The sequence below is a fragment of the Chiloscyllium plagiosum genome, unplaced genomic scaffold (genome assembly GCF_037043375.1).
Source record: "Chiloscyllium plagiosum isolate Xiang-an unplaced genomic scaffold, Cpla_swu_hap1 HiC_scaffold_37, whole genome shotgun sequence".
In the NCBI taxonomy this organism is placed as follows: domain Eukaryota; kingdom Metazoa; phylum Chordata; class Chondrichthyes; order Orectolobiformes; family Hemiscylliidae; genus Chiloscyllium; species Chiloscyllium plagiosum.
This window is the reverse complement of record NW_028270175.1, coordinates 14,982,093-14,999,607: the sequence shown is the minus strand read 5'-3', so window position 1 is coordinate 14,999,607 and position 17,515 is coordinate 14,982,093. Positions and strand designations below refer to the sequence as shown.

At 39.9% G+C, this 17,515-nt stretch overlaps 1 protein-coding gene across 1 annotated transcript; it reads right to left on the bottom strand.

Moving 5' to 3' along the window:
- Positions 1 to 582: 582 nt before the first annotated feature.
- Positions 583 to 12,810, bottom strand: tprg1l (tumor protein p63 regulated 1-like). Its single transcript, XM_043676067.2, has 5 exons — positions 12,515 to 12,810; positions 8,884 to 8,975; positions 6,456 to 6,632; positions 4,816 to 4,969; positions 583 to 3,323 (listed from the first exon to the last, which is right to left on the bottom strand). Exons 1-5 carry the CDS (start codon positions 12,755 to 12,757, stop codon positions 3,129 to 3,131), a joined length of 861 nt encoding a protein of 286 aa, XP_043532002.1. The 5' UTR covers positions 12,758 to 12,810; the 3' UTR covers positions 583 to 3,128.
- Between the last annotated feature and the right edge of the window lie 4,705 nt (positions 12,811 to 17,515).

Below are 17,515 nucleotides of genomic sequence, written 5' to 3'. Positions count from 1 at the left end.
CTGCACAGCTTTAACCAGTTCCTCAACTGCTGTGGGTATTTAAGATGCCAGGTCTAATTGCAGATTTTTCCTACAATTTAGCATGTCTGACACATTTATCAAAACTGTACCACCTATTCCTTTGAAGACCTGGTCAGTAAAATGTTCTCCTGTGCACACTTGGGTATCATGATATTTGAGAGAAAGTGAGGGCTGCAGATGCTGGAGATCAGAGCTGAAAATGTGTTGCCGGAAAAGCGCAGCAGGTCAGGCAGCATCCAAGGAACAGGAGAATCGACGTTTCGGGCATAAGCCCTTTATTATCTAGTAAATCATTGCTCTTTACAAATCAACGTCAGGATTTTTTTCTTTTAATCATAGAATTCTGCAATGGGGAATTGTGGTGTTCATTAACACAAATGGATCAGTGTCTGGGCTAGGGTGAAAAGTATGGAGATCCCTATCCAAGCATCTATGAGTGTAAAGTGCAGAAGCATGACCACAATCATTGAATCTGAATAGTTAGCTTGGGGTGTGTTAATAAAGCTCTTAAATTCAACATTCACATGTCTTCAAACTTAGAAAATAAATTGTTACCATAAGTTTGCCTACTTAAACATTTTTATTAGCATTTGTAATGGCTTTAAACAACAAACAGAAAAATGCCTGCAAAACAATGGATTACACTTATCACTACGTTTTAACATAGTCTAAGCATTTTTTTTCATTCATCCCCAGTTTCTGGATTTGCTAAGCATGTTTCATGTAACATTTAAAAACAATCCTGTGGTACACAGCCTTTATCAAATACTAACACCGGAGCTACCTGTGCTTATTTCCATCATCTTTGTGGACTTCAAGATTAAAATGTATTGAATTCTTATTGGAGAGTGAGATGGAGGTTTCTCTCTGTCCTGCACTAATACGCTTTAAACCCCTGCTGCTCATTTTGAAGTCACTTGGCAGGAGCAGGATGTATCCCAGTAAAGTTAAAGCACATATTCTCTTAACCTTTCAATGGGATACCTTTTTTTTTGAAGGGAAGATACTTTTAGTAAAGTAATAAACTTTACTGGTAATTGACGAAGTCATTTTGGAACAAATCTACCAGCCAGACAGGACCAGAGGCCAGATTGGAGAAGGCTGTTCTGTTACCTGATCCCAGTCAAATTTTTAAATACTATTAGGTTTTGTGGTCACTTATGACTTATATCAGATATTTGAATTTAAATTCATGACTTATAGTGGAAATGGAACTTTTGGCATCTCAAGGTGGTAGTTCAGAACCATTACAGCTCCATTACCACACCCTGACTTATTATCATCAATCAGCATTTAAAATGAGTAAGAAACTCCAACACATGATAATGCTTTAATCATACAGTTCCAACAACCTGTTATGAAATGGAACCAGCTTCCTGATAATGCATTACACATTTCTGGATTACAGTCAAGATACAGACTCATGTTTGTTGTGTAGTTATTTTACCTCAAGAATGAAGCACTGTTACAAATTAAAATTGTTGGTAAATAACTAATTCCAGTACTACTGTTCAATTGTGGTCAGCTGGTGGTTTCAATCAACTGAACTATAGTTCATATTTCAAAAGAATGGAATGTTCACAACCCAAAGTTTTGAAAGAATCTTAACTGAATTTAGAAGTGTTTTCAGTATTTGCACAGACTTATTAAAAGTACCACACATTGTCAATTTGAATAAATACACAGAGCAAAGACATTCAATTATATACACAACTAAAAAGTACAAATAAGCTAGTCAATACATGGCTTGTCAAACTAAGCAAGATATTTCAATTAAAATTTTAGCCATTTGCAATGGCAGCCATATTTGTTTACAGTTTTCACTTATTTTCAAAACAATCATGCTGTTCCCAATTTAAAAAGTGACCAAGTACAGAACACCTTATTGCATAAAATAATATTTTAAATTACAAATTCCAATTGTTGACGAATAAACACCAGCTAACTTCATAGAGGTCAGGCAAGAGGCTGCAAATATTCTGCCTCCGGTGTTTTATATTCCATAGTTTACTTTCAAATAACAAATACATTTCCTCAAGTGTAAGGTATACGGGGATGGAAGATAGTCTGTAAAGTTAATTTTATAATTAATGAGAATTCTGTCTTAATCCATCTGGAAATTGTTATTCAACAGAAGGCACCAGGAAAATAAGAGGTCAAATTGCTGTAAACTGGGATTGTGCTGATTGTATGTAAAATTCCAGCTTAAAGATCTGTGGCTGTTACTTTTAGGTTGACAATTTTGCCTGTACCACCCATCCTGGGTTTTCATTATAGCATCACAGCCATTTTTATTCAACAAAGTTATTTGCAACTCCATAAGAGTTATTAGACTGCATTAATGGCAGTAATCTGTAAAGGTGCTATAGTAACATCACACCTGGCTGTCATTTCAAACCTGTAACCATTGGTAACTGCATATAGTAGCTGTCTGCATGCCCCTGGAAGTAGTGACTAAAGTCAGTTTACTTTCAACTCCCAATTTTATAGCTGCTTCATGCTTAACTGAGAATCCCCTCACTAGGACAACTATTAGAAAAGATACTCCTATTATCTACAGTGAATGTGAATCCAAGATTCCATCATTTCTCAGAAAAAGAAACTGTCTCTGCTATATTTGAAGGTGAAAAATAGTTAGTTTAATGGCTCACTTTAAGAGTATAGATTTTAATTTTCTCCCAGTGGAAATAACAGGATACCACTCCTCCAACATGCCCTGTTTCTGTGAGGTTTCAAAAGCAGAAATGCTGAGGCATGGGAAGCACATCCATTAGAAATAACATCTACAATGCAAGCAGGACACAGTACTCATTTTCCAGATTGTAATGTTATATTTTCTTGTAAATAATATGAATAATTCTGAAGCAATTTGTTTTTAAAAAATGACACTGTACCACATGCTGCAGTGTATATAATGTGCTCTCAGGATAGAATGCAACCTTGCCTGATATATCCAACTCCATGATAAAATGCACCCAAACTACCCAGTTCCTGACTGAAGTTTAGATTAATAGAAGTTCAAAGGTGCAGAAAAGGCAATGTAAAATACCATAAAGGTAGAGGATGATCCTACCAACGTGGCACACCAAAGCTTAAAACCTTTTGGTTTAAAAGCCAATTGTCCCTCTTGACATTGAATAGCCCAGCTTGGCTTCATTGTTAATGAAGGACATTAGACCAATATAGGTCTGGATGAGAAGGGGCCGCTCCAGGATCAGTACTCCATTGGCCCGGCCTGGTAGTGGTGCCTCTTTGTGAGCTTTCTTCACAGCTTGGATTAATTGGGTCTTAAAATTCTCAAGCTGAAATTTAATAAAGAGAATATCATAGGATAAGCAACAGTAAAAATCAACTTGTTTTAAAAAATTCTGATAATGCAGTCAGTGTATACTGGAAATTTAAAAGCAATTTAGAAACTTATTAAACAAACCCAAAATCCAAAAGATTCATTTTGCACCAGATCAATTACCCCATGAGTACTCAATTGCATATTGACACTGTACATTAAGCAAGCTAAAGACAAACCTCCAATAGACATGCAGGTGTTCTGTGATCAATTAACAATAGAACATTTTGTTCAGATTGATCTCACTGAAAAGGGTTAATATAGCATAAACATGTCCAGGCAAGCACAGGAAGTGGGTGAACACCAACAGGCTTATGTGTTCTCAGGATAGAATGCAATCTTGTTTGATACATCCAACTCCATGATAATATATGCCTAAAACTGCCCAGTTCCTGATTGTAGTTTGGATTAGTAGAAATTGAAAGGTTTAAAAAAAAAAGCAATGCAAAATACCATAAAGATGAGAAAGATCCTACCAATGTAGCAGAGCCTGGTTCCATACTGTAGGGATACTATGATTCTACTATGATTCCTAGTGCAGTACAGCTATGTCTGGGCAAGCTAAAGGAGTGGGGAAACCCTGTCCATTAGGCTAGGTAAGCAAACAAGAACACAGAATGGTCCAACTCTGACCAAGAGAGGATATTGTGTCAATGTATTGTACAAGTTTGGATATAATTTCTTGTGTAATTGGTGCATCATGTGAATACTGCAACCTATTGTATTTTGATAATCTAAAATATGCTGAAACTTTGTTCCAGGAGTCAGAAAAAAGATGTTGCTCTGTCCCTTGGTTCCCCTGCATATGTTTGAATGAAGGAGATTGGTAAAACCCCAGACTGAGTTATGTTGGCTTCTGGTTCTGGACTATATGACAATGGCATGAGGATACATTTAAGGGAAAGCCAGATAAGCATAAGAATGTGAAAGGATCAGAAGGATGTGCTGATAGGCTTTAGATGAAGAAATGGCAGGATCTTCATGTGGAGTGTAAATACCTGTATGGACCAGTTGGGCCAAATAGCGTATATAATTTTTTTCAAAGCAAGCCTTTCACCAGTGACCTTTTATTAGTCATGGAGTTATAACATGGAAACCAGTCTCTAGGATCTTGATGCCAAATTACAATGCTCAAGTGATAAATCATGCAAAATACATATAGGAAATGACACTGGCAGAAGATACCATAGCATGCAAAATCACTAGGAGAAAGTGAGGACTGCAGATGCTGAGATCAGAGCTTAAAAATGTGCTGCTGGAAAAGCGCAGCAGGTCAGGCAGCATCCAAGGAGGAGAATTGACGTTTCAGGCATAAACCCTTCTTGCCCGAAATGTCAATTCTCCTTCTCCTTGGATGCTGCCTGACCTGCTGCGCTTTTCCAGCAACACATTTTTAAGCATGCAAAATCATTGTCTACTTATTGATTAGCAGGCTAAATGCTTCTTACCTGGCAGAGGGATGCAATCTTCTCATCTGCATTTGCCATAGGATGTTCAGTGAAGGTGGCATATGGCATGTCAGTGGACCATGGATTCCAGCGGTTAATAAAGGAAGGTCTATCCTGCTTGTCCCACTGAATGCGAATCCCATGGCCCTCCCTCCTATGGAAACAAACTAGGCAAATGACACCTCCACAAAGAGTTAATGTGTCTTTTGAAAGCAATATTTGCAGTTTATACAAAAGAGCAAAAGTCAGCTCATTATTCAACAGCAGTTGGAAGACATGATTCCAACACTGTCAAACAAATCAATAGATACTGGCAGGGAAGGACTCTGAAAGAACAAAGTGAGAAAGACACAGATCAGATGGCACCTACATGGAGGAAACAGATTAATGTTCCAAATTCAGGCTTTCCCTTGGAAGGACAAGTTTCAAAGTAACTCACTCAATCTTGTATTACAGACAGTAACGGTCTACTTTATTTGCTCTTGAAGTGGGTAGAGTTGGTAAAGCTACATTTGCCTTTCCCAAAGTTAGCGCTTAGGGACTCCAGTGAAGAAAATCAAAAAAGTCACTTGCCATTAAAACTCAACCAGTGTGGAATATGATTTACATTTTCAAAACATTGTACTCTGTGTATTCACAAACATTTCAAAGCACTTTACAACCAAAGTACTACTTCTTGAAGTGTTGTAGGAAGCATGGCAGCCAGTTTGTAAATAGCAACTCCCACAATTAGCAGTTACCGGATAATCAGATATTAATGGTGGTTTCTGAGCAATACAAATTGGCTGGGGTCCTAGGAATAACTTGCCTATAACTACTTCAGATTACTGCCATTGAATCTTGCATTTTCACTTCAGGGAGCAGACATGGCTTCAGCTTATTAGATCCAAACGACAGCATTTCTGACAATGCAGCACACTCAGTTTTGCACAATCAACACAATTGATTTTTGTGCTGAAACTTCTGTCGTGCGATTTGAATCCAGAACCATGTGACTTAGAGGCAAGGGGGCTATGAATGAGATATTGCTATTCAGATTCTCAGAATGGTTACAGTACATGAGGTCATTTGGCTCATCGTGTCTGCAATGGTTTTCCAAATGAGCCACTTAGTGCCATTCTCCTACCTTCTTCCCATAACACTGCGTGAAAATTCGGACTCAATTTCTAGACTGCTTGTTCAGTTCTTTCATCAGTAGACTATTACACAATATTTGAACCTGCTGTGTATTTCAGCATTTTTGCTTTATTTGACTTAGTTTTTGTGTTCATATGGAGCTCATGCTCTAGGATTCTGCAAAATTTGTTATGAATTTACGTATAAACTTGCAGATAGAAATTGCAATACAAACAGGGCATTCAGTCCAGCTTCCTCCCACCTTAATTAATTGCATCCTTTCAGCATTTCCTTCTATTCTATTCTCCCTACATATTTACTGAGCTTCTCCTTTCATTTGTGTAATTTGCTTCATCACTCTTTAGATACAAACACTTCACCTAAATTCCTCATTGGATTCATTAATGACTATTTTCCAAACGTGACACCCAGTTTCATTACAACTCCAACTGTATTAGTTCAGAATTCAATGTGCAAACACCACAAGATCAGTGTGAAATACACTGGATAAACGAAGTACTCACTTATTCAGAGATTTTGGAGGAAAGAGAAACTCTCCAACAGAAATGGTATCCACTGCGTTGAGTGAAATTCGAATAACCTGTCGGCAGATGAGGTTGATGAAGTCATACTTACAAAGGAGCAGAGATCGCTCAGTGATCAATACCAGACGTTCCTTCTCGTTATTCCAATGGTCAATCCTGTAATGGAGAAGAATTCATGTTCATTAAAAAAAAGTACAAATAAATCTAAAATATACTTCACATCAATTTTTTTTATCCTGCCCTATGATTTCTCCCTTCTTCTGAAGGCATCACATCCTTTTGGAATACAGCTTTAATTTTCCCCAGGGCCACACCACTGCCAAAACTAGCCCCATCTTTATTTGGTACACATCAATATATATACGTGTGTACACATTTATTGCAGATACACTACAGTTAGGCCTGCTAATAATTTGTCTATAAACCAGTGAGAAAATGCACAACAGTATACTTCATTTTCGACATCTGGATAGGACAACTAACCAATAAAACTCAGTCCATTGCAACATTACCATCAACATATATTTACATTAGCACTTTTAATGCAATAAAACATTCCAAAACCTTAACAGGAGCATAATCAAAGAAAATTTGATACTGAGCCTCATTAAAGAAATATTACAGCGAATGAACTAGAAAAGTAGAAAGAAAGGCAAAGACTTAAGAACATAGATGCAGAGGAGGCCATTCAACCAGAAGTCTGTCCTGCCACTCAATACAATCACGCTGATTGAACACTCCAAAACCTTTTATCTACCCAATCCCATAACCCTGTTGCAAATAGTGTGGTTCAGCCACAATTCAACCTTTTTTCCAAATGGAAAATTCATTACAAAACATGAAAAGTACAGAAAATCCAATAGAAATAAACTTTTCTCCACACACCGTGTTCCATTCAGAGTTGTCTCAATACAATTTCAACACTGCATTGCAAATGTAAGTTCCGCATGAGCCTACAGCCCTTGGTGTACTATGGCTGAAATGCCTTAAACAGTGCCCTTTCCATATGGCTCCTCTGTGACAGCTCCCTTAAGTTTTACTGCATCCCTCTGATCTACAATTCTCAGTCGAGAACAATTCTTTGTATTGGAAGACCTCAGATTTCAGGCAAACTGAAGTACATCCTTCACAGAGTTGATGATCCTTCAGACCTTACTAATGTTCATCCCAGTGTACGTTTCTGAAAACAGCTAACTGAACATGGAGTCTTGCATCATGGAGCTGTTTGGAATTACTTTAATCAGATGGACAGACCAGTGGTAGTTGGAATTTAATCCTGATAAATGTCAGGTGATCCACTTTGGAAGGAGGAATAATACAAGGGAGTACACAAACAGTGACAAGACATAGAAAGCTCAGAGGAACAAAGGGATCTTACAGTGCTTATCCTCAGATCCCTGAAGATGACAGGAAAATTAATAGGGGTAATTAAGAAGGAATATGGGATGCTTGCTTTTATCAATCATGGCATAGCTTTTAAGAGCAAGGATGTCATGTTGGTGATGTATGGGACGTTGGTTAGATTACAGCTGGAGTCCTATGTGCAGTTCTGGTCATCACACTCCAGGAAGCATGTGATTGCACTGGAGGGGATGCAAAGATGATTTGCCAGCAAGTTGCCTGGAATGGAAAATTTCAGTTGTGAAGAGAAGCTGGGTAAGCTCAGGTTGCTTTCTTTGCAGCAGAGAAGGTTGAGGGGGAACCTGATTGAGGTGTATGCTTCCTACTTACTGATTCAAAGACATGATTGAAATAGTTGCCAGCAATGTCTGCATGTTAAGATTTGTTTCAAATAAGCAACTTGCCCCAAATGGCGAGAAGATAAATTAGTCAGCTCAGGTTTGACATCACCCTAACTCACTGCAATAGCCAGCTAAGACCTTGCAACATCATCTTAACTGAAGGATGGCAATAATGTGAGGTTCACAACTAAGCTTTGCTTACTTGATTAGACGTTGTTTCCTCAACTGACCATGCTGACACTTGCCATTAAGTCATTGCATTGCAACTCCTTTTGAAATCCACCCAGTAGCATTAGGTCTAACTGAATGAGCAAATATACAATGGTCATTCAATATCCCATTTCAATACTATGAAAATAAATCAAATTAAGACGCTGTGTATAATTTGAAAATACTGCTCATGTTTTCGCCACTGGATGGTACCATCTCACTTACTAGATTTTGGGTCTTACTCTAATCCTCTTGAAGATACATTTAACAGCAAACTCTAAGTCACATTTTCTTTCAGCAACTGACTCTTTGGATTGAATGTTAACTTCTGGACAACTGCATTTGGTAGTTGGAATTAACTGTTTAATGTAACAATACTGGGTGACAGCATGACCTCGCAACCATACACTGCAGTACATTATATTAGTGAAAAGACCATAAAATCCTTCACTTACTCAGTTAGTAGCCACACACTCTGCACGCCTCCATCTTCAGTTGGCATGGCAATAGATCGAATATCAGAAACAGCCCGTTCAATGGTCCCAGGCTAAAGGGAGGAGAGAATGTTAACTGCAAGAAACCGTCAAGATGAATTTTAACAAGAAATTACATGTTCTTTGATAGTCTCACAATTAATCTAATTCAGTTAAAATCCATCAACTTCTTTATAGTCTATCCAACAGCAACTTAAGCTTGGAACAAAAAGCATTGAATCCGAGCCCAGAAACCTATGAATGAAGGTTGAAGAAATAGGAAATGCTAGCAAGCTAGCTGACTGAATGGGAGAATGGGTGGATATCACAGCCAATGTCAAGCTCCCCAGTTAATTCAACTTGAATTACATTAGCCACTTCTTTTGCCTGACCCATCATTTTCAGAATAACACTTCAACTTTTTTTGACCCTCAGAATATTTACCCTCTTTCCAACTTGAGCATCACCTGCAAGTTTGGGGCTCATCCTTTAGGACCAACACGTGACATCAACATTGATGTCAGTTATACAAAATTGTTCTGACATTTGAACCGTTCAGGATAGCATTACTTACCACCAATCATTGAGCAACTGACTTTAGCTCTAGTGTTGTGTCCTCTCTAACTAGGTTTTTAAACCAATTTGCTCCATTTTTCCTTATTCAATACCCTTCAATCCTCCACGATAATCAACTCTGCTATACTGTGATGAAACTTCATGATGTATTATTATTAGCTGACTAAGGTTTACAGCAGGTGGTGAGAGAACCAAGAGGGAAAATCTACTTGACCTGGATCTCACCAATCCAACTGTCACAGCTGCATCCATCTGACAATACAAGGAGTGTCCACTGCAGAGTCTCTATGGAGACAAAGGTCTTCGCACTAAGGGTATCTTTCATTGTTTTGTGTGACACTACCAACATGCTAAAATGAGACAACTGGTCTAGCAACTCAAAACTCATCCATTAAGTTGCCATCAAAGCAATAGGATTATATTCAAACACAATTTGCAATCAGCCCAGCACACTCCCTAACTTTACTACTATCAAGTTGGGAGGTCAACCTTGGTTCCATAAAGTGTGCAGAAAGACATGTCGAAAGCAGCACTCGGCGTTTCTAAAGAAGTGTCAATCTGGTGAAGCTATGACACAGGAACTACTTACATGCCAAAAGCAGAAACATCATTCATTACAGAGGTAAAAACAATGACTCCAGATTCTGGATTAGTGGTGCTGGAAGAGCACAGCAGTTCAGGCAGCATCCAAGGAGCTTCGAAATCGACGTTTCGGGCAAAAGCCCTTCAGAGGGCTAAGTGATATCAGAACCAACAGGTCAGACCCAAACCCTCCAATCCTTCCATATCCAGTCAGGACTATATGTGAATAATTAAATAATTAACAGGAGGTAGAGGTTTCACCAATATCGGCATCTCAAACACGTAGGATTTCAACCCAGGCATCCTGGCTGTGACGTAGGGACACTACTACACCAGAAGAGTCCCTAGTTCTTCAACATAGTGTCCTAGCCCCAACCATCTTTAGCTGCTGCAATGACTGTATCTTAGTATAGTCAGAAGTGGGGATGTTCACTGAGTGTTGAACATTTTTCAATCATCAAAGCATGCAGATAAATTTGCCAGAAATATATGAGGGTGTAAAGGGTTAAATTGTGTCCATAAATTTGACGTGCATTTCCTTGAACACAGAAATGATCGTGGTGTTTACAATTTAAGACCATAAGAAACAGATCCAACATGGTTGATAGGAAGAAAATATTTACTCAGTTGAGATTATTATGAATGAGGGGATATAAACACAGAACTAGGCCATTCAAAAAAAATTTCTCACAGAAAAGGTTAGTAGAAATTTGGAAATCTTCCTAAAAGCCATGGAGAATTAGAGCTGTCAAGATGGAGAAAGGTTTTTCATGGATGTGTGTGTAAAATAAACAGAACAAAAGACTGTAAACAAAATTAAGGTATACCACCCATGATCTAACTGATTGGCAAAGTAAGGCCAAGGGATTCCTTAGTAAAAGCAAACCAGTATGCAGCTTTCCCACAGCTCACTAACATGCTTGAGATCCCAAACTAACTGCGGGCAGCTGGTGTGTGTATTTTTAATCAATCTATTCAGATATGTTATGACATGTCTCGGGCACATTGACTTGAAAACGGACCTTCTAATCCAGTGATAGGGACACTTTCACTGCTCCACAAGAGCCCTGGGCAGCAGATATACACCATATACATTTTCTTTTAAACTGGTACTCCATTCCGCCCCCCCCCCCGCACCCTCCATCTCTCCATTTGGCTCCAATTAACACTTCCTACCTGAAATTAAATACTGTGATTAGGATAAAAGTGAAAAGGATCTGAGCATCCAGTGACAAGCTCTGCATAACATTAATTAATAATTCAATAAGCATTTAGCATCTTCTTTCCTTTATCTTTGCACCATCTAATACCAATTCATTGACATCTCTCTGGGTGGGAATCTCTCTTTAAAAATATTTTACAATAACTCTCAGATAGAAATAATAGACCATCTTATTTCAAATATATGGCAGGCTGATATTAAACAGAGCAACACTGATATCTGTAGGTTGAAGGTTGCCTGTTTCTTCTGGTCAGTCAAGTGAACCTCTTTGCTCTGTCCAAAATTTGGAGTTTGGAGTTAATTTTGTGTAGTCAGTGGCAGATACAAATAGACAGAAGATATATATTAGATAGATAAAATTTGTGCGAAGATTTGTAGCTCGGGTGCTCGTTGTTGTGGTTCTGTTCGCCGAGCTGGAAGTTTTTGTTGCAAACGTTTCGTCCCCTGGCTAGATAAAATAGATTTGAATCAATACAATCTGATGTTCAAATACAATCTGATGTTCAAAAACAAAGTAGAAAGGTAATTGGTTATGATTCTGACAGTTATTTGGATAGATTTAGAAGACTGCACAGTTATTCAAATAGTGTAACAGTCATGCTACTGAACGAGTAACCCAGAGTTCCAGACTAATAATTTAGCACAACTCCAAATCTCAGCATTTTAAGAAATCACTTAAAAACATCTGGAAACAAAACACTGGTATCAGTAAGAGTGACCACGAAATTGCTAGCCTGTCCAAATTCCAGTCCCACACAAATATAGTTGAGTTCTGAAGTAGTATGACGAATCCTCCAAATTGCATCAAAATTCTAAGAGACCCCCACTTCCTGAGGGACAACCAACAATGAACAGTAAATAACAAATTTGCCAGTGAATATAACATAGAAAAATAATTATTAAAATGTATCAATACACACCTGAATAAATTTTAATAATTGATGAGGCATAGAGATATCAACATTAAACGGTGGATATAACAACAGTTAAGTAAACATCGATTTAAAACAGAAATTAAACGATTAAGATTGACATAAACAGATGAACAGAAGTTTAAAAAGGAAACAGCTACGAATACAGTCGATACTTATGGAATTAGATAAATATATGAACACAAATAAATAGGAATATGTACAAATATTCAAACAGATAAACATAAAGAGATTTCAATCTCCAGGTAATCCAATGGCCTGGCAGGCGGATAGGAAGAGCCGAGAAGCTCTCAGCCCTTACCCTGAACACGAAGTAGTCCTTGATCTTGGCCTGCAGAGTAGGATCCTTCACACTGAACGGTGTCAGGGTCTCGGTCCGTGCTGGGGGCACCGTGCTCTCCGAGCCCCTAACGGCGCCCGCCACAGGCTGTGAGGCTGGTGGCTCGCTACCTGCGGGACATCCGGCTGAGAAACCCGAGCCCGCGATGCCGTCGGTGGGAAGCACCGCCACCTCCGTCTCCACCGAATCATCCATCTGCAGCATGGCGACAAAAAGGAGCTAGGCCCCGGCTGAAGCGATCGGGGAGGGGGTGGGGGGGCGGATGACAGATTGGAGCTGTTCGGGGCGGGGCTTGGAGGCAGGGTCTGAAACACTGGGGCGGGGTTTGGAACACAAGGGCGGAGTCTGGAACACAGGGGCGGAGTCTGGAACACAGGGGCGGAGACTGGCGCGCTGGAGCGTGGCCTCGTGCTCAATGCCGAGTTTTTGAACACCTGGGCGGGGTTTGGAGCAGAGGGGCGGAGTTTGGAGTGTGGCCTCGTGCTCAGGGAGAGGAACACTGGGGGCGGGGTTTGGAGCACGGGGGAAGTCAGGAGCGCTGGAGCGTGGCCTCATGCTTGGGCGGATGGTGGGGAGAGGGATCACCAGAGCGGAGTTTGGAGCGTGGCCTCGTGCTCAGGGCGGGATTTGGAACACCGATGGGCGGGGTTTGGAGCAAAGGGGCGGAGTCTGGAGCGATGGAGCGTGGCCTCGTGCTCGGGGGTGGGTTTGGAACATCGGGGGGCGGGGTTTGGAGCAAAGGAGTGGAATCTGGAGCGTGGCCTCGTGCTCGGGGGTGGGTTTGGAACATCGGGGGGCGGGGTTTGGAGCACAGGGGCGGAGTCTGGAGCGCCACTGCGTGGTCTGGTGCTCAGGGACGGATATAGGGAACAGGGCGAAATCTGGAACTCGGGACCGACGTCTGGAGTACGGGGGCGGGGCTTAGATCAGAGGGCGGATTCTGACGTGCAGGGGCGGGGTTTGATGCCTGGGGGCGGCGCCTTAGGGTCCATGGGCGGGGCTTGATGTCCTCAGCGGACGAGGCGGGGAGGTAACCGTTGGCTGGGCCAAGGGATGCAGTTGGAGAGGGGCAGGAGATGGGGATGTACATGATCGTGGGGTCAGACTCCAGCCAGAGAATTCAGGTGTTTGGAGCGGTGCATTGGGAAAAAAGTTTAAATTAGATCAAAAAAGGTCACTGGACTCCAATAGATGCTGCCAGATCTGTGGGTTATCATCAGCAAGTTCTATTTTTGTTTGTTTCTGGTTGGTATTTGATGGGTCTGAGAGTTATTAAGATGATGGTCACACCCTCTGCCATTTTTGATATCAGAATGGGAAAGGGACTGGAGGATTTCTGAAAGTTTGGAAAACGAATTGGGTTCAGTGACTCCGAGTTTGGACTGGTTGTGGCTTTGGCAAGAAACTGCTATTGGGGTTTGGATTGATGGTCGGCCAGAGGCAGAAAAGGCCTGGGTAACAAGACAGTTGTTATATTGTGTGAGGAACTGTTCACCATCGGTGAAAGTAGGGATGGAGCAGAAAGTGGAAAAAGTGCAGGATTATTAAACTAAAGATGAAACAATTATTTTTGAATGTGCCAAATCTAGAGTGTTTTGGGTGGGTGGGGTGAGTACAACTCATACCCAGGAGCCCAAAACGTATGTATTTCCTGACACTGCAGCTAATCAACAGTGAAAAAGATTACCAGGAATGGGGATTGAAGACACAATTGAAGTTCTGTCCTGTCTACTGGACAGAGTAGAATCAGTTTTCTGGGTGAATTAATCAAATTAGTCATTTCAACCAAACTCTCCTACATAGCTGAGGGAAGACCTGAATTTACACAATGCTGACAAATATATAATTGAAGTGATTAGCAGGGAGAATGACGTTTTGACTGTCAAGGCTGAATGTGCTGAAGCTAACTGATATGAAGCAACATACTGCTGCTCCTGAAGAGATCAGGTAATTTGGCATTGATTGATGATTGAAGACTTTAGTTCATTTGAATAATTTAGTATTGTGCTGAGGAATGAAGTTATCACTGAAACCAGTTACAGGTAGGAAGATCCCACATACAACAACAATAATATGGCATAGATTTAGTGATGTTGTTTGAAAGAAAAATAGTGACCAGGACACTGGGACAAATTTAATTTCTTGTTTTCAAGTAGAGTCATGGACCTCTTCTTTCCACTTGAGAGGGCAGACAAGATTTTGTTTTAATGTCTCATACAACAAAGCTTGCCTTTGACCGTGTTGAACGCTTGATCAGATTTTCAGTAGAGCTACAAACGTTAATCTACCAAAAAAAAGCTTAAACAGTTTAGAAGTTAAGAATGGGAAGGGAATGTCAGTGTAACGTCCTCATCTAAAAGTCATGATGTGGAGGTGCTGGTGTTGGAGTGGGGTCGACAAAGTCGGAAGCACTTCACCTGACAAAGGAGCAGCACTCTGAAAGCTTGTAATTTAAAATAAATATGTTGTTCTAACCTGGTATCATGCGACATCCAACTTTGTTCACCTACAAGTGACGAGGGAGGATATTGAAATGTGGGTTCAAACAGAAATTGGATATATTTTTGGACAAAGAAAAAATTGCAGTGCATAGAAAGGATGTGATTGGTGAGATTAAAAAGTACTTTATGGCCTTTTGATGTTCTTAAAATTAATTCTTGAGTTAAAGGTCCTAATATATTCTTTGCATTGAAAACATTTTCAATGGGCAGTAGGTACAATACCACTCCCATGCTGACACCAGGGGGCAGTAAATCCTGTGCAAGTCATTAAAACTACATGAAAAGTAAAGAACTTTGCAAGAACAAGAACTTTACTGTGCCTCCTTCATTACCAGACTCATGCTGAAGGCATGATTCTTGCTGGTAAAGGCAATAAATAGAAGGCAATAAGAGGAAAGTTGTCAGATTGACAGGTACTTGTAAACTTATGTCCTAAATTAGAACATATTGTAAAATAACTGACTTTTAAATGTTTGTATTTTGAAACTTAAAATGTGATGTCTGAAGTCTGAGTGACACTGGATATAAGTCTTTTATGTTTGCATGGAGTGTATACAGTAACGAAAATTGACAAGCGCTGATAGTATCTTACACATTATTTCTTAGTCCTGAGTTGTAGAATTGGAGCAAGTTCACAAGCAAGTTGTGCCAACATTTCCTGATATTGCATCTAATTAGCCAATGGAGCCAGGCCTAGTTCCAATTCCAAGTCTTATGTTGGAAACTGGATTTCATTGTTTTCAACAAGAAAGATTTACATTAAAAATAATGGTAATAAACATGGTAGAACCATAGAAATGATTTAGCACAGAAGAGGGCCATTGAGCTCACCTTGTCCATGTCAATACAAAGATACCCAGATGCCCTTTCTAAACCCATCTTCCTGCACATGGCCCACAGTCTTACAGTTAGCAGCACTTAAGTTGCAGATCCAGGTACTTTTTGAAAGAGTTTAGGGTCCTTGCCTCCATCACCAACTCAGGCTGTGAATTTCAGACACCTACCACCCTCTACGTAAAAAAAGATTTTCCTCATGTCACCTCTAATCCTTCTGCCACTTTGCCTGAATCTATGATCTCTCTGCCAAGGGAAGCAGGTTACTCCTATCTACTCTATCCCTACCCCTCACAATTTTGCATACTTCAATCATGTCACCCCCAAGCCTTCCCTCTTCAAAGGAAAACAACCCCAACTTCTCCAATCTCTCCTCGAAGCTACAATTCTTCAGCCTTGGCAAAATTCTAGTAAAACTTCTCTGTACTCTCTCCAGAACAAATATGTCCTTTCTGTAATGTAGTGACCAGAACTGCACACAATACTCCAGTTGTGGCCTCACCAGTCTCTTACACAGTTTTATTATTAGATTGTTTTGTATTCTACACCTCTACCAAGGAAGGAGAGCATTCCATAGCTATCTCTACAAACTTACCTATCTGCATTCCTACCATTAGAGACCTGTGCACGTGCATGCCAAGGTCCCTTGCTTAACTTACCCCTCTCAGTATGTTCCTGTATATTGTGTATTTCCTTCTAATGTTTGACCTCCCTAAGTGCATTAACTCATAATTATCATTGTTGAATTCCATCTGTCACTTTCCTGCCCACTCCACGAACCAATCGATTTCATTTTGGAGCTTACATCTATCCTACATGGACAATTTTTGTGTCATCTACAAATTTCCCAATTGTGCCTCCTACATTCAAGTCTAAATTGTTAAATGTATAAAACAAACAGAAGGGGTCCCAACACTGAGTCCTATGGAACACTACTTGGAACAGCTTTCCATTCACAAGGGCAGTCATTGACCATTACCCTTGATTTACAAAGCCAATTTTGGATCCAGTTCAACATATTACCCTGTATTCCATGGGTTTTACTTTTTTGATGAGTCTGTTATGTGGAACCTTGTCAAATGCCTTAATAAAATCCATGTCGACAACATCAACTGCACTACCCTCACTGATCTTCCTGTCACTTCCTCAAAGAATTCAATTAAATTTCTAAGGCATGATCTTCCCTTAACAAAACCTGGCAACTATTCCTGACTAGTCCATGCCTTTCTGAGGAGCAGCTTATCCGATCACTCAGGATTGATTCTCATAATTTGCCCACCATTGAAGTAAGACAAAGTGGCCTATAATTATTTGACATTTCCTTTAGTACCCTTTTTAAACAATGGAACTATATTTGCATGTCTCCACCTCACCTGTATGGTGTTAAACCAGATCAATTTTTGTTAACATTTTTACTAACTGAGATTAAACTGAACACATTCCTTGGTGATAGTGTGCATTTAGTATTATACAAAACTACTCCATGGATCAGAAAGGAGGGAAAGAGGAAGAAAGACAGTCTTCCATTTGCAAAGTGCTTTATCTAATTTCTTATGCTTCTTGTACAATAGGATGGATGTTTCCGCCTATGTCTATCATAAGAAAGCAGGTAAAGGGTTAAATTCAA